The sequence below is a fragment of the Coregonus clupeaformis genome, chromosome 8, assembly GCF_020615455.1.
Source record: "Coregonus clupeaformis isolate EN_2021a chromosome 8, ASM2061545v1, whole genome shotgun sequence".
Classification (NCBI taxonomy): Eukaryota; Metazoa; Chordata; class Actinopteri; order Salmoniformes; family Salmonidae; genus Coregonus; species Coregonus clupeaformis.
The window spans coordinates 11,532,677-11,555,678 of NC_059199.1; the positions used below are offsets into that span (position 1 = coordinate 11,532,677).

Sequence of the window (23,002 nt, forward strand, 5' to 3'; positions counted from 1 at the left end):
GAGCAAAACCTGCCTTTCCTTCTGATCAGCAATACCTAGTACCAACGCAGCCACCAGGTGGTGGTCTTTAGCCATTGTCACATTGGGCTGTTGTGATAGGACGACAGCGCCGCTCCCATGTCACATGACTCCCTTGTTTACGACCCAACCCATGAAGGGAGGGAATCCTTTGTCTGTGTAACGCTGGTTCATTTCTGATGTAATACACATCCAATTAGAAACAATGTGTAGATAAGAAGAGAATGAGAGGCACTAACGTTGTGAAAAACAGAAGATAAAGATTAGAATCTATAGGGTGTAAAACGTCACCCATCTAACAGATCAAACACAGGTGATTGGGGACAGAGGTAGAGAGGAGCATATCTAGGAAGATGTTGTTCAACGGGCAAACCGCTGTCCCTGTCCTGTTTTTCATGCTAACAATGCCACACCTGTTTTTCCCCATGAGACAAGGAGAAGAGGGGGAAGGGAAGACAGAGACAGAGACAGAGAGAGAGAGAGAGAGAGAGAGAGAGAGAGAGAGAGAGGGGGGGGGCGAGAGAGAGAGATGGGTGAATTTTACTGCATCATAAACCTCAGAACCCAGAGCATATGAATAAATTAGCACTGATATATCGTTGTGTCAGTGGATGTTGAATATCCTTCAGTGACAAAAGTCAATGTGTTTTTGCAAAATTCAGGAGAAGAAGCCAGGGGTTCTCCAAAGCATCATAAATCATGAATTGATTAAACCAGAATAAGCCAGGTCACACTGACAGTGACCCATAGTCTGTGCCTGTGAAACAGGCCATACAGCGAATCAAGATGTATTTCTTATATAATCCACACAGAAATAAGGGGATGGAATCCATCCATAAAAACATCTCCACAAAAACCGCACCAAGATGTACAGGTGTGTGTGTATGTGTGAATGTGTGTATGTGTGTGTGTGTGTGTGTGTGTGTGTGCGTGTATGCGTGTATGTGTGCTTGTGCTTAGGCGAAGAAATGTAGGTGTGTGTGAGTGTGTAGGTGTGTGTGAGTGTGTGTGCGCCTACACATGTATTATCTCTACCCACCTTAGTAGCCAGTGAGTGTGAGGCGCCTGCCTCCAGCAGTACTGAAGCCACGTCCACCTGTCCCTCCCTGGCTGAGATGTGGAGAGGTGTGTATCCGTTAGTCGTGGAGGCGTCAGGGTGGGCCATATGCTGCAGTAGCAGCTGGACTATCTCAGTCTTCCCCAGACGAGATGCAATGTGGAGGGGTGTCTGGTCCTCCTGGAGGGGGTAGAGACATGGAGGTTATATGTGGTAGAATATGTATTTTATTACAGACGTACATAGAGAGATAGAGGCTATGGGTGATATTACTTTTAAGGTACTTGAAGTTTAATGAGGGTAGTAATGCTTTATTTTACAGCCCCGCTTTCATGAAGTTACTATATGTGGTGATAATGGGTACTTCATTATTTTGGTGCTTTCTTGGAGTACAATAGAGTAGAGTAGAGTAGAGTAGAGTAGAGTAGAGTAGAGTAGAGTAGAGTAGAGTAGAGTAGAGGAGAGGAGAGGAGAGGAGAGGAGAGGAGAGGAGAGGAGAGGAGAGGAGAGGAGAGGGAGAGGAGAGGAGAGGAGAGGAGAGGAGAGGAGAGGAGAGGAGAAGTGAAGTGAAGTGAAGTGAAGTGAAGTGAAGTAGAGGAGAGGAGAGGAGAGGAGAGGAGAGGGAGAGGAGAGGAGAGGAGAGGAGAGGAGAGGAGAGGAGAGGAGAGGAGAGGGAGAGGAGAGGAGAGGAGAGGAGAGGGAGAGGTGAAGTGAAGTGAAGTGAAGTGAAGTGAAGTGAAGTAGAGGAGAGGAGAGGAGAGGAGAGGAGAGGAGAGGAGAGGAGAGGAGAGGAGAGGAGAGGAGAGGAGAGGAGAGGAGAGGAGAGGAGAGGAGAGGAGAGGAGAGGAGAGGAGAGGAGAGGAGAGGTGAAGTGAAGTGAAGTGAAGTGGAGTGGAGTAGAGGAGAGGAGAGGAGAGGAGAGGAGAGGAGAGGAGAGGAGAGGAGAGGAGAGGAGAGGAGAGGGAGAGGAGAGGAGAGGAGAGGAGAGGAGAGGAGAGGAGAGGAGAGGAGAGGGAGAGGAGAGGAGAGGAGAGGAGAGGTGAAGTGAAGTGAAGTGAAGTGAAGTAGAGGAGAGGAGAGGAGAGGAGAGGAGAGGAGAGGAGAGGAGAGGAGAGGAGAGGAGAGGAGAGGAGAGGAGAGGAGAGGAGAGGAGAGGAGAGGAGAGGAGAGGAGAGGAGAGGAGAGGAGGAGAGGAGAGGAGAGGAGAGGAGAGGTGAAGTGAAGTGAAGTGAAGTGAAGTGAAGTGAAGTGAAGTGAAGTGAAGTGAAGTAGAGGAGAGGAGAGGAGAGGAGAGGAGAGGAGAGGAGAGGAGAGGAGAGGAGAGGAGAGGAGAGGAGAGGAGAGGAGAGGAGAGGAGAGGAGAGGAGAGGAGAGGAGAGGAGAGGAGAGGAGAGGAGAGGAGATTTATTATCCCTGAGGGGCAATTTGCTTACAGGAAGAATTTGCTGTTAACTGCCTAGTACTAAGTGGGAGTGAAGCAAAAGCTTAATTTGAGCCGGATCCTGCCGGAACAGTATCCGGCTCCTCCCCGTGTTGGACTGTTTCGTTCCGGAACCTATTTTTACCTCTACATGAGAAGAAAATCACTGTTTCCAATGTAAAAATGCTAATAAAAGTGATCAGAGTTTATTCGAGTTGCTTCCTCATTAATTCTCCTGCCCTCTAAAAAAAAATGCAATGTGAAAACATCGTTTTTCAGCCCGTGCCTGATATTTGTGTTGGGCCTGCCCGGGCTTATTGTTGTGGTGAGAGAGAGGCCGCCTTTATATCTCTCAGATCTAGAATGAGATTCACTTTCTATGATCTCTCTCCCTCTCTCTGCTCTGATAGAAATGAGCCTGCAACTCTCCTCTCTCCAGCGTTGCACTTCATCATTTATTTCCTTATAGAATCATCGCCACAGGAAGGGTGCTGGAGGAGCTGCAGCAACCCTGATTAATTGAAATATATTTGCCAAAGTTATAGAATCACTGCTGTCTGTTCAGAAAGAAATTAAATAATTTAGAATACTGCTCCATGAGTAGGCCTATAATTTAGCCACAGAGGACCAATAGCTTCTTTTAAAAAATTGCCTTGCTGTGGATTGTGTGTAGCCCAATCACAAGGCATATAGCCTGGTAACGCGCTGAAAATCTGTCAGTGAAAAGCATGCAGCCAGAACAAGCCTTTCGCAATATTTCAAATATAATTGCGGGAAAAAACAGGAAATTGGAAAGCAATTGGCTCCTTCTTAAAAGAGAAGACTCTAATCTGACTGTACCAAAATATTTTATCAACTTCCAACCTAGGTCTATTGAGTGAACATTGTTTTATAAAGTAAAATAAGTGAGATAGACTTTTGGCACGAGAGGAGTGGTGAGTACTAGTACTAAGTGGGAGTGGAGTGGTGAGTACTAGTACTAAGTGGGAGTGGAGTGGTGAGTACTAGTACTAAGTGGGAGTGGAGCGGTGAGTACTAGTACTAAGTGGGAGTGGAGCGGTGAGTACTAGTACTAAGTGGGAGTGGAGCGGTGAGTACTAGTACTAAGTGGGAGTGGAGTGGTGAGTACTAGTACTAAGTGGGAGTGGAGCGGTGAGTACTAGTACTAAGTGGGAGTGGAGCGGTGAGTACTAGTACTAAGTGGGAGTGGAGTGGTGAGTACTAGTACTAAGTGGGAGTGGAGCGGTGAGTACTAGTACTAAGTGGGAGTGGAGCGGTGAGTACTAGTACTAAGTGGGAGTGGAGCGGTGAGTACTAGTACTAAGTGGGAGTGGAGCGGTGAGTACTAGTACTAAGTGGGAGTGGAGCGGTGAGTACTAGTACTAAGTGGGAGTGGAGCGGTGAGTACTAGTACTAAGTGGGAGTGGAGCGGTGAGTACTAGTACTAAGTGGGAGTGGAGTGGTGAGTACTAGTACTAAGTGGGAGTGGAGCGGTGAGTACTAGTACTAAGTGGGAGTGGAGTGGTGAGTACTAGTACTAAGTGGGAGTGGAGTGGTGAGTTGTGTGTAGTGTGTGATAATGTGTCTCACCCTGGCTCTGGCGTCCACCATGGCGCCGTTCCTCAGCAGACAGCGCACCACCTCCACCTGTCCTGCCCTGGACGCCATGTGTAGAGCAGTCTCCCCACGCTGCACAGAACACACACGTGAATCAGAAGAAACACAAAAACACACACACAGAGATACAGACACACACACACACACACACACACACACGTGTACGGGCACACCCTCATACACACACGAGACACCCTGAGACAGCACAAACACCCATTAATGCACAGACACGTACACCCACTGTCCATGTCATTGTCGTTGTCATGACGTTAACCCCCATCACTCACAATGTTGCTGACGTCAGGCGAGGCTCCGTTCTGCAGTAGCAGCAGGACGATGTTGAGGTGACCCATGAAGGCAGCTACGTGGACGGGAGTCAGGCCAGACTGGATGGAGGAAGGGGAGAGAGTTTTCACCATTACAAAGTATCATTACCGTTCATGCACGTGAAGCCAGTTCTGGTCAAAACACAAGTCACTGGGACTGTACATCAACAGTGTTGAAGAGTAAAGGAGTGTGTGGTTGCATGGTATATTGTGTAATCTGGTGTAGCTGTAATTGTGTGTATATTGTGTAATCTGGTGTAGCTGTATTTGTGTGTATATTGTGTAATCTGGTGTAGCTGTAATTGTGTGTATATTGTGTAATCTGGTGTAGCTGTATTTGTGTGTATATTGTGTAATCTGGTGTAGCTGTAATTGTGTGTATATTGTGTAATCTGGTGTAGCTGTAATTGTGTGTATATTGTGTAATCTGGTGTAGCTGTATTTGTGTGTATATTGTGTAATCTGGTGTAGCTGTATTTGTGTGTATATTGTGTAATCTGGTGTAGCTGTAATTGTGTGTATATTGTGTAATCTGGTGTAGCTGTAATTGTGTGTATATTGTGTAATCTGGTGTAGCTGTATTTGTGTGTATATTGTGTAATCTGGTGTAGCTGTAATTGTGTGTATATTGTGTAATCTGGTGTAGCTGTAATTGTGTGTATATTGTGTAATCTGGTGTAGCTGTATTTGTGTGTATATTGTGTAATCTGGTGTAGCTGTATTTGTGTGTATATTGTGTAATCTGGTGTAGCTGTAATTGTGTGTATATTGTGTAATCTGGTGTAGCTGTATTTGTGTGTATATTGTGTAATCTGGTGTAGCTGTAATTGTGTGTATATTGTGTAATCTGGTGTAGCTGTATTTGTGTGTATATTGCCAAGCTTGTTGTATTGTAAAAAGTTCAAAAACTCTTCTATCTGAACTGGCCAGACTGACCACAGTCTCTTACCTCTGTGATGGCCTGGATAGATGCTCCATACTTGACCAGCAGCTCCATCACCTTCACTCTGTTCTTCTTACAGGCGATGTGCAGCGGAGTGAAGCCGTTCTGACAGACACACACACCAGACACATGATGTATGAAACACACCTACATACACATGTAGGGACATGTTGACATGTTGAGACATACATGAGAGGCCATCTTATTCTCACGCCACACTTTGTTCTGTCTCTTAGAGACATTACAAGGACCTGTAGTACTGGTCCTTGTAATGAAAGTCATTGTATTAGTGAGTAGTACCAGTGCTCTAGCGTTGGGGTTGGCCCTCTTGTCCAGCAGCAGCTTGGTGACTCTGTAGTGACCGCAGTGGGCGGCGACGTGCAGCGCCGTCAGGTAGTCCAATGTGACATCATCAACAGGCGCCTTGTGCTGCAGCAGGTGCTTGACACACTCAACGTGGTCACCCTGAGACGACATGTGTAGAGGAGACAGACCGTTCTACAGAGAGAGAGAGAAGATGGTCAGAGAGAGGGAGTCTATGTGTGCATGTGTGTGTATCCATGCTTGTGTTGGTGTGTGTGTGTGTGTGTGTGTGTGAGTGTGTGTGAGTGTGTGTCCATCCATGTGTGTCCGTGTGTGTGTGTGTCTGTGTGTGTGTGTGTGTGTGTGTCCGTGTGTGTGTGTGTGTGTGTGTGTGTGTGTGTGTGTGTGAGTTTGTGTGTGTCCATGTGTGTCCGTCCATGTGTGTCCGTGTGTGTGTGTGTGTGTGTGTGTGTGTGTGTGTGTGTGTGTGTGTGTGTGTGTGTGTGTGTGTACCTTGGTCCTGGCCAGCATGGGTGCTCCTCTCTCCAGCAGTAGCTCCACTGCTGGGTCATGTCCACTCCTGGCTGCACAGTGTAGAGGTGTGAGGCCGTCCTGTAGACAACACACACACAGATGGTCATCATTAAACAAATACAAATACACACAGATCTATAAGGTTCATTCACACAAGTGGAGGCTGCTGCTGCTGTTGTTGTTGTTGTTGTTGTTGTGGAGGTTGTTTACAAGGAAACACACACAGGCTTTATTATTTTATCCAATCTGCCAGGAAGTACAGATGTTTTCCTGATTAAACAGACTGTTTTACTAGAATATTATACTGGAGTTATGATGGTGATTAAACAGACTGTTTTACTAGAATATTATACTGGAGTTATGATGGTGATTAAACAGACTGTTTTACTAGAATATTATACTGGAGTTATGATGGTGATTAAACAGACTGTTTTACTAGAATATTATACTGGAGTTATGATGGTGATTAAACAGACTGTTTTACTAGAATATTATACTGGAGTTATGATGGTGATTAAACAGACTATTTTACTAGAACATTATACTGGAGTTATGATGGTGATTAAACAGACTGTTTTACTAGAATATTATACTGGAGTTATGATGGTGATTAAACAGACTGTTTTACTAGAATATTATACTGGAGTTATGATGGTGATTAAACAGATTGTTTTACTAGAATATTATACTGGAGTTATGATGGTGATTAAACAGACTGTTTTAGACTGTTTTACTAGAATATTATACTGGAGTTATGATGGTGATTAAACAGACTGTTTTACTAGAATATTATACTGGAGTTATGATGGTGATTAAACAGATTGTTTTACTAGAATATTATACTGGAGTTATGATGGTGATTAAACAGACTGTTTTACTAGAATATTATACTGGAGTTCTGATAGAAACCATGTGTTGATGTATTTGATACCATTCCACTTATTCCGTTCCAGACATTACCACAAACCCATCCTCCCCAATTAAGGTGACACCAACCTCCTGTGATACACACAGGGCATACAAAACACACATGCACGCACACACACACACACATAAAACAACCCCCCATCCTCGCATGAACACACACACACATGGTTCAAGGTCACCAGTGGTAGCAGAGTATTGATCAGGTCACAGCACTTATGACATGTCCATCTAAGGGGCTATGGTTCCATTCCCTGGTGAATAAACTGCAGACTGAAGCTCATTGATCCACAGTGGACTTACATTACTCCAGTCCCCTGAGTATCTTGGTAGACGTCTATCTGTGGACCAATGGCTTAATTAAATACATTACCATGTCAAACTAAAGAAAATCAAACAGACAAAACGTCCCCTGTATCCCTCAAATCAGCTGTGTAATAAAACATGAGGACGGACCTGCTGTTACGTGAGGGTTTCATAAGGCTTTAGTTGTTGTTGTTGTTGTTGTTGTTGTTGTTGTTGTTGTGGAGGTTGTTTATAAGTAAACACACACAGGCTTTATTCTTTTATCCAATCTGCCAGGAAGTACAGATGTTTTCCTGATTAAACAGACTGTTTTACTAGAATATTATACTGGAGTTATGATGGTGATTAAACAGACTGTTTTACTAGAATATTATACTGGAGTTATGATGGTGATTAAACAGACTGTTTTACTATAATATTATACTGGAGTTATGGTGGTGATTAAACAGACTGTTTTACTAGAATATTATACTGGAGTTATGGTGGTGATTAAACAGACTGTTTTACTAGAATATTATACTGGAGTTATGATGGTGATTAAACAGACTGTTTTACTAGAATATTATACTGGAGTTATGGTGGTGATTAAACAGACTGTTTTACTAGAATATTATACTGGAGTTATGGTGGTGATTAAACAGACTGTTTTACTAGAATATTATACTGGTTATGGTGGTGATTAAACAGACTGTTTTACTAGAATATTATACTGGAGTTATGATGGTGATTAAACAGACTGTTTTACTAGAATATTATACTGGAGTTATGATGGTGATTAAACAGACTGTTTTACTAGAATATTATACTGGAGTTTGTGATAACTGATACCCTGTCCCACACTGACCCATCCGTTGCAATAACACAGCTGTGCTATACCCTAGGCTGCATCCCCTAATGTTGATTTTTTGCCATTATTTTACATTGACTCTATGCCAACATGATGATATTATGTTCGTTTTAATTACATAATCCACCTATGATATCATATCAAACATTAACTCTGGACATGTAATATGATATATGGATGTATAGTATATTAAAGGCCTAAATGGGTGCTGTAATACACTGACCGGAAGAGTACTGCTCGTATCTGACGTTAATTGGACGTTATAGTGACATTAGGCTCTAATCGCATAATCTTTCTATGCAATATTTACATTAACTGTGGACATTACAATGATATTTAAGTGATAATGCCCGAGAAGCCGGTGTTTGGAGGATATATTGGCACGGGAGTTGTTAGGCCCGAGACGAAGTCGAGGTCCGGCAAACCGTGCCAATATATATTTAAAACACCGGCTTCGAGGGCATTATTACTTTTATACAACGGGTTACCAACATATTCAAATAATGATTGACATATTTTCATTAAAAACTTTATTTGGATTCATTTGTTCATACTAATTCATCCTTCCACAAGATACAGTCACGACACAAATCTTGGGTTGCTACCCAAGCCGGCTGGTCGTTCGTTCTATCGGTTCGGTTGCCAGAGACGCGACCCAGTCTTTCAGTCTTTTTGTTCTGTATCTATGTCATTGGTTCTAAATGTTCCATTGCCATACTGGCTGGCAACGTTCTTATCCCTTGCTTGCTAGCTAGCCAACTACGGCTAACTTACAGTCACGTCAAACAGTGCAGCCAGAATAACAGTAAAGTAGCTGCATTTGCATTTGTTTAAGCTGTTTTCTTGTGACATTTATTTGGGTACATCCATAACAATGAGCTAATGAGGTGCGATTTCACCTGGCATAGAAAATGTGCTCTCTCGTCAGGACACTGTTGTTCAGAGGAGCTAGACAACAACACAGCTAACACAATCATTTCAAACTGAAGCTGGAAAGACTACAAACTAGCTGCACTTCGTTTATTTTTACCTTTTTTCAATTGACATTTCTTTGTATATATCCATAAAAATGATGCCAGCTGATTCATGATTTCGACTGGCTGAGAAACGCTGCCTGCCTGTCTGTCTCCTCCCGACTCCCGACACGTTCATTACTATGGGACAGCTGGAGATCGAATTTGAATATTGAAACAATGTTGCAAATGTCGGAGAGACATACAGCAAGGTTTATACAAATCTCCGCTGTTGAAAACAAAATGTTAGTCTAAAAGAAATGTGAGATAATGTCTAGATGCTTTTTATAGTGGAGATCAAGTTTATAAATTGCTTTGCTGGGCTGATAGAACAGAGTAAATAGGCATTTTAATGTCATATATTTAGCTGTTGGTAACTTGTGGAATAGACACCAGCTGGAATGCGATTTTAACCAATCAGCATTCAGGATTAGACCCTGCCATTGTATAATATGATTTAATACCTTGGTAATGGACACATAAATATCAATGGCACAGGACATTTTCTGACACGAAAGATTGGTTGATTGTCAGGCTACCTGAGGGAAGTATAGTGATGGTGATTTGAGAGAAGGAGTGGTTGCATCATAGGGGATTTTTGCCCTAAATTAATGCAGTAAGCTGAGCAGCAAAACGGACCAGGAATAACAGCGGGTGAAAATGGAGGGCTTTAAGACTCAACAAGTTATTCTCTAGTGAACTAGCTGTAACTACATTGATCTGCAGCTCTCACTCACACACACATCCACCAGCTATGCAGTACACATTCACTGACCCTCTCTCGTACTGATCAACACACCCCACACCCACATACACATTCACTGACCCTCTCTCATACTGATCAACACACCCCACACCCACATACACATTCACTGACCCTCTCTCGTACTGATCAACACACCCCACACCCACATACACATTCACAGACCCTCTCTCGTACTGATCAACACACCCCACACCCACATACACACTCACAGACCCTCTCTCGTACTGATCAACACACCCCACACCCACATACACACTTACTGACCCTCTCTCGTACTGATCAACACACCCCACACCCACATACAGTATGAACAGTGGGCACACTTACTTACAGTACCAGTCAAAAGTTTGGACACACCTACTCATTCAAGGGTTTTTCTTTATTTTTACTATTTTCTACATTGTAGAATAATAGTGAAGACATCAAAACTATGAAATAACAATCATGTAGTAACCACAAAAGTGTTGAACAAATCAAAAAATATTTTATATTTGAGATTCTTCAAAGTAGCCACCCTTTGCCTTGATGACGGCTTTGCACACTCTTGGCATTCTCTCCACCAGTTTCATGAGGTAGTCACCTAATGTGCATTTCAATTAACAGGTGTGCCTTCTTAAAAGTTAATTTGTGGAATTTATTTCCTTCTTAATGTGTTTGAGCCAATCAGTTGTGTTGTGACAAGGTAGACAGAAGATAGCCCTATTTGGTAAAAGACCAAGTCCATATTATGGCAAGAACAGCTCAAATAAGCAAAGAGAAACGACAATCCATCATTACTTTAAGACATGAAGGTCAGTCAATCCGGAAAATTCTTGAAGGTTCTTGAAAGTTTCTTCAAGTGCAGTCGCAAAAAACATCAAGAGCTATGATGAAACTGGCTCTCATGAGGACTGCCACAGGACAGGAAGACCCAGAGTTACCTCTGCTGCAGAGGATAAGTTAATTAGAGTTAACTGCAACTCAGATAGCAGCCCAAATAAATGCTTCACAGAGTTCAAGTAACAGACACATCTCAACATCAACTGATCAGAGGAGACTGCGTAAATCAGGCCTTCATGGTCGAATTGCTGTAAAGAAACCACTACTAAAGGACACCAATAAGAAGAAGATACTTGCTTGGGCCAAGAAACACGAGCAATGGACATTAGACCGGTCGAAATCTGTCCTTTGGTCTGATGAGTCCAAATTTGAGATTTCTGGTTCCAACCTCCGTGTCTTTGTGAGACGCAGAGTAGGTGAACGGATGATCTCCGCATGTGTGGTTCCCCCCGTGAAGCATGGAGGAGGAGGTGTGATGGTGTGGGGGTGCTTTGCTGGTGACACTGTCTGTGATTTATTTAGAATTCAAGGCACACTTAACCAGCATTGCTACCACAGCATTCTGCAGCGATACGCCATCCCATCTGGTTTGCGCTTAGTGGGACTGTCATTTGTTTTTCAACAGGACAGTGACCCAAAACACACCTCCAGGCTGTGGAAGGGCTATTTGACCAGGGAGAGTGATGGAGTGCTGCATCAGATGACCTGGCCTCCACAATCACCCGATCTCAACCCAATTGAGATGGTTTGGGATGAGTTGGACCGCAGAGTGAAGGAAAAGCAGCCAACAAGTGCTCAGCATCTGTGGGAACTCCTTCAAGACTGTTGGAAAAGCATTCCTCATAAAGCTGTTTGAGAGAATGCCAAGAGTGTGCAAAGCTGTCATCAAGGCAAAGGGTGGCTACTTTGAAGAATCTTAAATATATTTTGATTTGTTTAACACTTTTTTGGTTACTACATGATTCCATATGTGTTATTTCATAGTTTTGATGTCTTCACAATTATTCTACAATGTAGAAAATAGTAAAAATAAAGAAAAACCCTTGAATGAGTAGGTGTGTCCAAACCTTTGACTGGTACTCTATACAGTACACAAATGTAAGAATACACACACACACACACACACACACACACACACACACACACACACACACACACACACACACACACACACACACACACACACACACACACACACAGACTCATACACACACACACACACACACACAGACTCACACACACACACACAGACAGACAGACAGGCAAACGGTATGTGTGTGTGTGTGCGTGTATGTGTGTGTGTGTACCAAAGACAGTACAGTATGAACATAGGCAGAAACTGCTTCTCCAATAGAAATCCCTGATCACACTTGCATGCGATGTCATGGCGACGTTGGCTATCTAAGCTCATGCGTAGAAACACGTCATCGGGTCTAACGGTCGTCTCGTGCCGAACTGCGCATGTGAAGGCCATCAAATCAAAGGCACAAATCAAAGGTTGTTTTTGACAAAAATGAAAACGTGTCAGTTTTTCACTTTCACAAGGTTGGAGTAACAACATGTTCAAATACTTAAGACATTGGTTTGAATCTAGGTCGTGCCTTTAGAATTCAAGAAAATTAACAACTAAGGAAGAATTTTTCACTTATCTCATTGACTTCTCAAACCCCGGTCTGATCTGTTTGGTCTGTTTCGCAAGTGTTCCCGGAAGTCTCGCGATTTTGCGCCTCTGGGTTTAGGAACTCTTTGAGTGCACTGTATGTATGTGTGTGTATGTGTGTGTGTGTGTGTGTGTGTGTGTGTGTGTGTTTGTGTGTGTGTTTGTGTGTGTGTGGGGGGGTGTGTGTGGACTTACCCTAGTCTTAGCGTCGATCTGAGACCCCCTGTCCAATAGGAGGCGCACCATGTTAGTGTTCCCACGCTTGGAGGCAACGTGGAGGGGCGTGATCCCATTCTGAAACACATAAAACACAATGGAAGACACATTAAAATCTACATCAACTAATTAACTAATGGTATATAACTACAATAGTATTGTATACAATCTGTGTTGTCACAATGCCAGTACACAGTTTATATTATGTTTAATGTTGTCCATCAGACAGTGGGGGTAGTTTATGCTTTCTAATATGCCACAATTAATTTCCCTGCTGGAACAATAAAGCTTGAATTGAATTGCTGACAATGGCTTCCTGTTCATTCATCCTGTTAGGATGTGTTCTGTTGTCTTGGCGTCCGGCCACTCCTCTGATGTCTGTGAAATCCTGACAATGTGAAAGCTGAGCGCCTGGCCCAAAGCTTTGCGGGACACAGCTTGTGAGGATGACTGTGACTAAAAATGCCTGAGAAAGTGTGACATAGCAGATATGACAGTGGTTTTGAGCGTTACATTTTTGCAAATTAAAGGATTCTTGCTGAGTTAGCAAATTTGGGCTTTGGCCGCACACACACACACACACACACACACACACACACACACACACACACACACACACACACACACACAGTCTGAGAGCTGAGAAGAGTACTGCTTGAGTCTGTGACCTTCTGGTAACCTTTTAGCTTGAAAATATCACTGTCCATTTCTCTGCCCTTGGGTTCTGTCTCAACTCCTGAAAAGGACTGGCTTTCTCCCATTCTCCTGGTTCCTCTCTTCTGTCTGAGTGGTTGTACAGTACAGTACAGTACAGACCATCTTCCCTTGAGTGGCTGATGGAGACCACACACATTGGCATGAGGATTCAGAGAAAAGGGGAAGTGCTGAGGAGGATGGCGTCATTGTCCAGGAAAGCATATAATTAGCAGACTGTGGTTCCTAAAGAGCACTACACTCTACACGCTCAGAGAGAGAGAGTGTGTGTGTGTGTGTGTGTGTGTGTGTGTGTGTGTGTGTGTGTGTATGTGTGTGTGTGTGTGCGTACGTACATGTGTACGTGTGTACGTGTTCTAAAGTCTCCTGTGTTTTATGACTCTTGGACTCTGTGCAGGGTTGGCACAGTGTGTGGGCAGCCCTTCCTATAAACTACAAACTGTGCACTAGTTCCAGTAAAGCTCTATAGTAATGGTGCCTAAGACCTTGTGGCACAACGGCTGACTCCAGATCAGAAGGCAGCTGTAATGGTGCCTAAGACCTTGTGGCACAACGGCTGACTCCAGATCAGAAGGTAGCGGTAATGGTGCCTAAGACCTTGTGGCACAACTGCTGACTCCAGATCAGAAGGTAGCTGTAATGGTGCCTAAGACTTTGTGGCACACCGGCTGACTCCAGATCAGAAGGTAGCTGTAATGGTGCCTAAGACCTTGTGGCACAACGGCTGACTCCAGATCAGAAGGCAGCTGTAATGGTGCCTAAGACCTTGTGGCACGACGGCTGACTCCAGATCAGAAGGTAGCGGTAATGGTGCCTAAGACCTTGTGGCACAACAGCTGACTCCAGATCAGAAGGCAGCTGTAATGGTGCCTAAGACCTTGTGGCACAACGGCTGACTCCAGATCAGAAGGTAGCTGTCATGGTACACTACTCACCCTGGCTGTGAAGTCCACAGCCGCCCCACGGTTCAGCAGCAATGTGGCCACGTTCACGTTTCCATAGTGGGCAGAGATATGCAGTGGCGTGAATCCACTCTGTAACACAGGGGCGAACACAGAGAGAGGGAGGGAGAGAGAGACGGAGTGGTTTAGATAGTAACCTCATTCATGACCCCCAAAGTCTGACCCTTGACCTCCACCAACCCAGCATGCAGCAGTCGCATTAAGCAGCACGTCAACAAAAATAAAGAAATAAAGAAAAGGAAATGAATAGTCAAAATATCAAAGAGGGAGGAAAACAAGGAGATGAAGGGAAGGAAATAAATCTTAAAATTCAGTTTCAGAAAATCATGATTCGATTACGCACTTACACGCAAATCCCGTACTGTATGCATACACACAAACACACACTAAGAAAGATCCCCACCATGCAACTGGTGATGCTACAGTCAGAACAAAATAAAAACAATAGTGTCTACATTTAAATAAATCATAAAGAAATAATAATCATGAATAACTGAAGGAAATAAAAAAAACAAATAGACGTACATTAATCACAGACTGTTAATATCAACCAAACAACTGACACAGTATTAGTTAACCACACATTTACAGGACAGAGAAAAAAAGAAAGAAAAAAGAAAAAATTAACATGACTGCATCTTTTAAATTAACACCAAAGTGCACTATGTCACTGTACTGCATATTGTCATGTTAGGAATCATAAGAAATCAGAGAGAGAAATCAGAGCAATCAGAGAGAAATCAGAGCAGTTGGAGTATTGTGAAATTCTTGGCTTACCTTTCCATTCTGAAAGTCATGGTCCGATTTAATGTGAAAACATTATTTACAAAAGTGTGAAGAATTGTAGACTACGCGATGATTCAAAATTACACATATAAAGCTGATAGCTGATAATGGTGCAAATTAAAATAGACAGGATGCATCATGCTATTTGTTCTGCAAATTATCTGCAAAGCGCCTGGATACTTTTGGATTGATGTCATATCATGACATTGTATTGGGGAGTATAATATACTGTATAAAAACATATTTGTATGCAATAATAATGTACATATATTTGCATTGATATATTTCTTATAATATTACTATTTCTTTATCTAATCTCAAGCTCCTTGTAATTAGAAAAAAAAATGGGACGCTACTGACCTCATTATAACAATAACATTGTTATGTTTAGTCAAATAATATACATTTAGTTCATAGTGCATCTAAAATATAAATAGATTTAAAAAAAAATGATATTTATAGATGGCATGCAACACAACATATAGGTGTTCTGTATGTTAACAAACACCCTGTAAAAAGCATTATGCATCATTATGTAAAGTCTATAATCTTAGTGTGAAATGTATTGGTGATTTTGTATTGGAGTTTAAATGTATTGGAGGTTTTCAGTAATCAAGCTTGCTGAGCTTGTGATAACATCAATAAAACTCCAGAAACTCAACCAATCAAAAAGAAAGGAAGTCTAAAGTATGCACAAAGTAAAAGACCTATGAAATTAACAAATAACAATTTTCTAACTGAAATACAAACTATTGACAAACTACATGCGTACTTAAGCAATAAGGCGGGGGTGCGGTATATGGCCAATATATCACGGCTAAGGGCTGTTCTTACGCACACATTATTGCTATTATAAACTTGTTACCAACGTAATTAGAGCGGTAAAAACAAATGTTTTGTCATACCCATGGTATACGGTCTGATATACCACGGCTGTCAGCCAATCAGCATTCAGAGCTCGAACCACCCAGTTTTTAATTAGCATTACAGAACAAAATCAAAAGACCAAGAAAAGACCCGCGGCTATTGCCACCATGCAGTGCTATAGATCTGAGGGAAATAAAGTGGTGAAAGAACAAAAGACAAAAATAGAAAAGTGATGTGTTTATGCTGAAGGTTTGAGTGCTAGACATAGTGGTTATACCTCTGTAGTCCTATTGACCATCATCTGAAGCGGTAGAGATGAGGAAGGGGAAGAATTGAGTTATTTTACACACAGTTGTACAGACGCTCAGAGCTCAGGGTAGCTGTACAGAACAAAAAAATACGGGCAACGTGGCTCGAGCGGTACGTTTCTCTTCGAAAATAGCTTTATCGCTAGACTGTATATGCTTTATCGCGCCTTTCATCCAAAAACCTTTAGATGTTTTACAATGAGAGAAGCCAGCCCATAGAGCTATACTGTACACAATACTGTTTTCTATGAGCAGGCCTTACTCTCGCTACGCAACACACACACAACAGTGACGCATGGCAGCCATTTTGCGCCACAAGGCCAAACTCACTAGAGAGTTGCCAATTTATAGTGTTTTTACATTTCAAAGTAAGACTTTAAGATGGTGGTTATTTCCAAACTAACTCAGGTAAATTCAGAGGACTTTATTTCATGGCTGCGTTTATAATTGTTTCACTAAATGGTCTTTCAACGAATCAGATCAGCTCTGAAAAATATCTGATGTAAAAAGATCTGACGTGATTGGTCAAAAAATATCAAAAAATGGGCTGCCTGTGTAAATGCAGCCCACGTGTGTGAGAGTGGGTGTGTGCTGCACTCTTCATCCACCCTCCTCTGGGTCTCCCGTGTGGTTCATGCTGCAAACAGCATGTCATGGCTGCATACATTGTGTAATATGATTGAATAACATTAGCATTAGGCCTGACACAAGGACAATGTTATGTTCAATGACAACACCAATTATTACTGGTGTGCCATGTGTTTACAGCTACGGCTGTTCACTTCCTGGTGAATCACAGCACTGCTAGTTTTCACTAATTCTCTAGTTTTCACTCCTGTTATCGTTCTACGTCGAGGACCACATTGGAAATACGTTGTTATGTTTTATCCTCTGGGGTTCTTTGTACTTTCAATTTGTTTTTAACCAGTGCCAATTGTTTTACCCAAAAGTCAATCACTCAATCAATCAATCAATCAAAATAACTGATTCAGACCTGGGTAATCCAGGTGAGTGGATTTTGGCCAATCAATGACATTAACTGGTCAACCAACTATGAAAATCAGCAGTGCTGCAGTGATGACCTTTTGGACAGTTATTGAATAGCCCTGGTGTAAAATATTATTTCAGTTTAGGCTACTGTCCTTCGAAACAAGGGAAACTGCACTTCACTCTAGCCACAGCCAATCCCTTCACACCCCGTTTCCACAGTATTCCCCTAAGGTTGCATGCATACGGCCCTTAAATGGTGACATTCAACAATACGACCTGTGGACAATAGCACACTCCATACAGTGCTACACATAAACACCAGGGGGCGGTTCTTCAGTTTTATCTGTGAGCAAGAATGAATGAACTCAAACTCAAACTCTTATTCAAACCATAGACCACAAAGCACTGACAAACTAAAACTGTAACACACCGTATTCTATTCCCTTCCAGTCCTACTCCACGTCAGGCTTGCACCATTAACAACACATGGTCGTAGCGCCAAAGACACATGCTAACCCAATGACACAGACGCCCGTTTTAACCATTAACCCCTTCCCTCCAGCCTTGGTACCTTGGACTGGACGTCGGCGTTGTGGTCGTTCTGGAGGAGCAGCGCGGCTGACTTGGTGTCATCCTTGCGGGCGGCGATGTGCAGGGCAGGCAGCCGCACCTTGCCCTTGGTGTCGTGCTCCAGCAGGACGGACACCACCTGGTTGTGGCCCTGCTGCAGAGCGATGGCCAGTGGGGTGAAGCCATCCTGGAGGAGGGAGGAGATGGGGAGGGATAAGGTTAGCATAACCACAGACAAACAATGGTGATGGATAGAGTTGTTATGTAATTATTCTAAACAGAACAAATTGTTCAAAATGGTAGGTGTTGGTAACATCTTGTGCTGTCAAAATGGGGCTTCAACCGTAGGACTGCCAAGAGACACCCTCACCTCTGTAGCGGTGCTCTGGTTACCTCCGTTCTCCAGTAGGTAACGCACCACGTCTATATGGTTCTCCTGAGCAGCCATGTACAGAGGAGTGAAGCCATTCTGGAGACACAACAGCACAATATTAGACCTTAGAGCCTAACGAAGACAACGACAGGTAACACCATTTTGGGAAGACATCATTTTGTAGAGCATCAATCAATACAATATACACACTGCACAGTAAGAGGGTATGTCCTTAGCCCATATGTCCACAGCATTGTATGGCCACAGCAATCCTAATCAGAGCTGGTAGGGATTAGAGACGAAAGCAAGATGGCTGCCGCCCTGCTACTGTATCTCTTACCTGAGACTGAGAGTTAATTTCTGCTCCACGCTTCACCAGTATCTTCACCACGTCTGCCTGTCCGGCCAGAGAGGCAATGTGGAGGGCTGTGTTCCCTTTCTGGTGGACAGAACACACAGACAGTGCTTACAGCAGTATCAGAGGACAAGGAAAACATGGAGCACTGTGGGTTCAGTTGCTAAAGAGCAAGTTAAAACACATAACAAGAGGTTCACCTTTCACCTCAGACTCATGAATATGACAAGAACTGCTTTGCCCTGTATAGGCCTTACAACATACACTATATATATATAAAAGTATGTGGACACCCCTTCAAATTAGGGGATTCGGCTATTTCAGCCACACCCGTTGGTGACAGGTGTATAAAATAGAGCACACAGCCATGCAATCTCCATAGACATTGACAGTAGAATGGCCTTACTGAAAAGCTCAGTGACTTTCAACGTGGCACCGTCATAGGATGTCACCTTTCCAACAAGTCAGTTCGTCAAATTTCTGCCCTGCTAAAGCTGCCCCGGTCAACTGTAAGTGCTGTTATTGTGAAGTAGAAAAGTATAGGGGCAACAACAGCTCAGCTGCGAAGTGGTAGGCCACACAAGCTCACAGAACGGGACCGGCGAGTGCTGAAGCGCGTAGCGTGTAAAGATTGTCTGTTCTAGGTTGCAACACTCCCTTCCGAGTTCCAAACTGCCTCTGGAAGCAACGTCAGCACAATAACTGTTCATCAGGAGCTTCATGAAATGGGTTTCATGGCCGAGCAGCCGCACACAAGCCTAAGATCACCATGTGCAATGCCAAGTGTCGGCTGGAGTGGTGTAAAGCTCGCCGTCAATGGACTCTGGAGCAGTGGAAACACATTCTCTGGAGTGATGAATCACGCTTCACCATCTGGCGGTCCGACAGACAAATCTGGGTTTGGAGGACGCTACCTGCCCCAATGCATACTGCCAACTGTCAAGTTTGGTGGAGGAGGAATAATGGTCTGGGGCTGTTTTTCATGGTTCTGGCTAGGTCCCTTAGTTCCAGTGAAGGGAAATCTTAACGCTACAGCATACAATGACATTCTAGATGATTCTGTGCTTCCAACTTTGTGGCAACAGTTTGGGGAAGGCCCTTTCCTGTTTCAGCATGACAATGGCCCCGTGCACAAAGCGAGGTCCATACAGAAATTGTTTTTCAAGATCGGTGTGGAAGAACTTGACTGGCCTGCAAAGAGCCCTGACCTCAACCCCATCAAACACCTTTGGGATGAATTGGAACGCCGACTGCGAGCCAGGCCTAATCTCCCAACATCAGTGCCCAACCTCGCTACTGCTCTTGTGGCTGAATGGAAGCAAGTCCCCACAGCAATGTTCCAACATCTAGTGGAAAGCCTTCCCTGAAGAGTGGAGGCTGTTATAGCAGCAAAGGGGGGACCTACTCTATATTAATGGCCATAATTTTGGAATGAGATGTTTGACTTTTGGTCATGTAGTGTATATTACTATTAATATTGAATTGTCCATTTTTGAATTTCATGCATACTAAACCCAGAGTGCGAATTACAGGGGGCCCAGGAGGGGTCTCAGACCCCCTGAATGAGACATGAGTCCCCCTCTAAATAATGCTAATTTAGCCATTCTCCTATTTGTTTAAAATGCAAATTGTACTGCTACAGTGGTACATGTTAAAATAAAAGCATATTCCAAATTAAATGAACATCCCCACCTCTGTGTCATGGTTTAAATGATTTTTGTTCCATGTGGCTGCACATCCCGGGACAGTCCCGTATCTCAGCCATTTTCAGGTGTCCCAACTTTTCATTCTACAAAAAGGTCCTTTTGAAAGCGAGACACGTCAATTAATTCAGGCTACAAGAGTGTGGACCCAATGAGTAAGTTTACATGCACACTAATAATTCGATATTAAACTGATTATGGCAGTAGGCCGATTACGCAATAGTCATGTAAACACCTTACTCTGCTCATCTTAATCGGCGTCAGGTCAAAATGGAAGTAAGCATCCGCCGATTAAAACACCTGGTTTTCTGAGCAATCTTTCGAAATATTAGAAAATGTAAACGCCGTAGCCCTTTCCTGCAGTCAATGATCAAAAGCGCCCTTTTTGGCCTCATGGGGTGGAATGTTATTAATATTTTTTATAATTTCACCCATCATTAATACATATATTATTATTTTTACGACGAAAATCCACTGTTTCTATGTCAAACAGCTTGTTAGATTTCAGTCTTCTGTGATGTATATAAAGCGTAATATTGGGATGCAAACTCAAAATGTAATATATTTCAACTCTATATCTGACATGGTACAGGTGTCTTCTTTTTTTAAGCCTATAACTATGTGCGTGAGGTGTATACTTTTCATAGTAGATTTGTTTAAGACTATCAATAATCACTCTGTGTGGCCCTGATTTAGCACACTGCAGTAATAATATATAATAATATGCCATTTAGCAGACGCTTTTATCCAAAGCGACTTACAGTCATGCGTGCATACATTTTTACTTATGAGTGGTCTGCCATCAGGTAGCCTGATTTCAGATGTGTCCATGTAAACAGGATTATTAGGGAAAAGTTTATTCTTGCAAAGCATGTAAACACTTTAATCAAACTATTATATTAATCTGATTATCTACAACAACAAAAAACATTTTTGTGTGCATGTAACCGCACTCAGAAACAATCACCAGATGTCATTACACTTTTTGGTGTTTTGTAACAGATGTCTCTTTCCATTTATCAAATGACGCGAGTCGAGACTTTGAATGCTGGAATTATTTTGGAGTGGATGAACATGCGCTGGTAGCCTACTTGTGGTTTGTTGACAATAAGATGAAAACATCATGACTGGTTGTGTTCATGCCAAATTAAAAGGTAATACATTTAGTTTACTATATATTTGACCCATAATATTTTTTTATCATGGTCCCACGAAAAAAAGAGACCCCCAAATAGCACAGTATAATTGGCACTCTGACCAAACCTCTTATTACTAACTATACCCTCCTCCCTCCCTCATCAGTGTTATGATATTTTCATTACCACACAAATGACTGTCATACCGCCATCTCATTACTCTACAGCCACTCCTATTCATAATTTTATCACCCATCATCATTCATTCAATCCATCACTGACTGGAGATGTGACAACCCAAACAGACAGGCATATCCACAGACACCCATGGCTCAGTGATGGAGTTGAGGGGGCCTTCCTAATGATGCTGTGACACAGACAGCCAGAGATGATGCCTTCCTAATGATGCTGTGACACAGACAGCCAGAGAGAATGCCTTCCTAATGATGCTGTGACACAGACAGCCAGAGATAATGCCTTCCTAGTGATGCTGTGACACAGACAGCCAGAGATAATGCCTTCCTAATGATGCTGTGACACAGACAGCCAGAGATAATGCCTTCCTAGTGATGCTGTGACACAGGCAGCCAGGGATAATGCCTTCCTAATGATGCTGTGACACAGACAGCCAGAGATGATGCCTTCCTAATGATGCTGTGACACAGACAGCCAGAGATGATGCCTTCCTAATGATGCTGTGACACAGACAGCCAGAGATAATGCCTTCCTAATGATGCTGTGACACAGACAGACAGAGATGATGCCTTCCTAATGTTGCTGTGACACAAACAGCCAGAGATAATGCTTTCCTAATGATGCTGTGACACAGACAGCCAGTGATAATGGAGAGTTATCCCTCATACCAGCAACAGCCTGGGATTAATCCCTCAATGCTTTTAATTAGGACACAGTGATTAACAAGTCACGTCAAGACACTTGTTTCAGTGACAATCTACCTCAAGTTTGGGGTAGGCCTATTGTGTTGTCAAAATAAACATTTAAAATGAGTAATGTACAGTAAACACAATTAAACATGACCCAGTAAATTATATTAAACACAAGACGAGTAAATTCAGGATATATAATGTTTGGGAGAAACCAGCGTTCTGGGTTCAGGTTTTTAATCAACCTACCAGGGTGTTTACAAACACTACAGGAACAAGATCATCCACATGTATCGATCACATTTTTACTAATACTGTAGAACTTTGTTCTAAAGCTGTATCCGTACCCATTGGTTGCAGTGATCACAATATAGTGGCTATATCCAGGAAAGCCAAAGTTCCAACAGCTGGGCCTAAAATAGTGTATAAGAGATCATACAAAAGATTTTGCTGTGACTCTTATGTGGATGATGTAAAAGATATTTGTTGGTCTGATGTGATTAATATGGAGCATCCAGACGCTGCACTTGATGAATTTATGAAATTGCTTCTTTCAATTATTGATAAACATGCACCTGTTAGGAA

General features: G+C 42.8%; 1 protein-coding gene across 1 annotated transcript in view; it reads right to left on the reverse strand.

The window, feature by feature from the left end:
- Nucleotides 1-23,002, reverse strand: part of LOC121571093 (ankyrin-2) — a 143,582-nt gene that overhangs the window by 67,771 nt on the left and 52,809 nt on the right. Inside the window, exons 4-16 of the mRNA XM_041882382.2 lie at nt 18,680-18,778; nt 18,337-18,435; nt 17,968-18,153; nt 16,376-16,399; nt 15,223-15,231; nt 14,419-14,517; nt 12,749-12,847; nt 6,198-6,296; nt 5,682-5,879; nt 5,388-5,486; nt 4,400-4,498; nt 4,086-4,184; nt 1,058-1,255 (exon numbers count right to left, since the gene is read on the reverse strand). Coding sequence (XP_041738316.2) covers nt 1,058-1,255; nt 4,086-4,184; nt 4,400-4,498; nt 5,388-5,486; nt 5,682-5,879; nt 6,198-6,296; nt 12,749-12,847; nt 14,419-14,517; nt 15,223-15,231; nt 16,376-16,399; nt 17,968-18,153; nt 18,337-18,435; nt 18,680-18,778 — 1,407 coding nt within the window. The remainder of the gene's footprint in view (nt 1-1,057; nt 1,256-4,085; nt 4,185-4,399; nt 4,499-5,387; nt 5,487-5,681; nt 5,880-6,197; nt 6,297-12,748; nt 12,848-14,418; nt 14,518-15,222; nt 15,232-16,375; nt 16,400-17,967; nt 18,154-18,336; nt 18,436-18,679; nt 18,779-23,002) is intronic.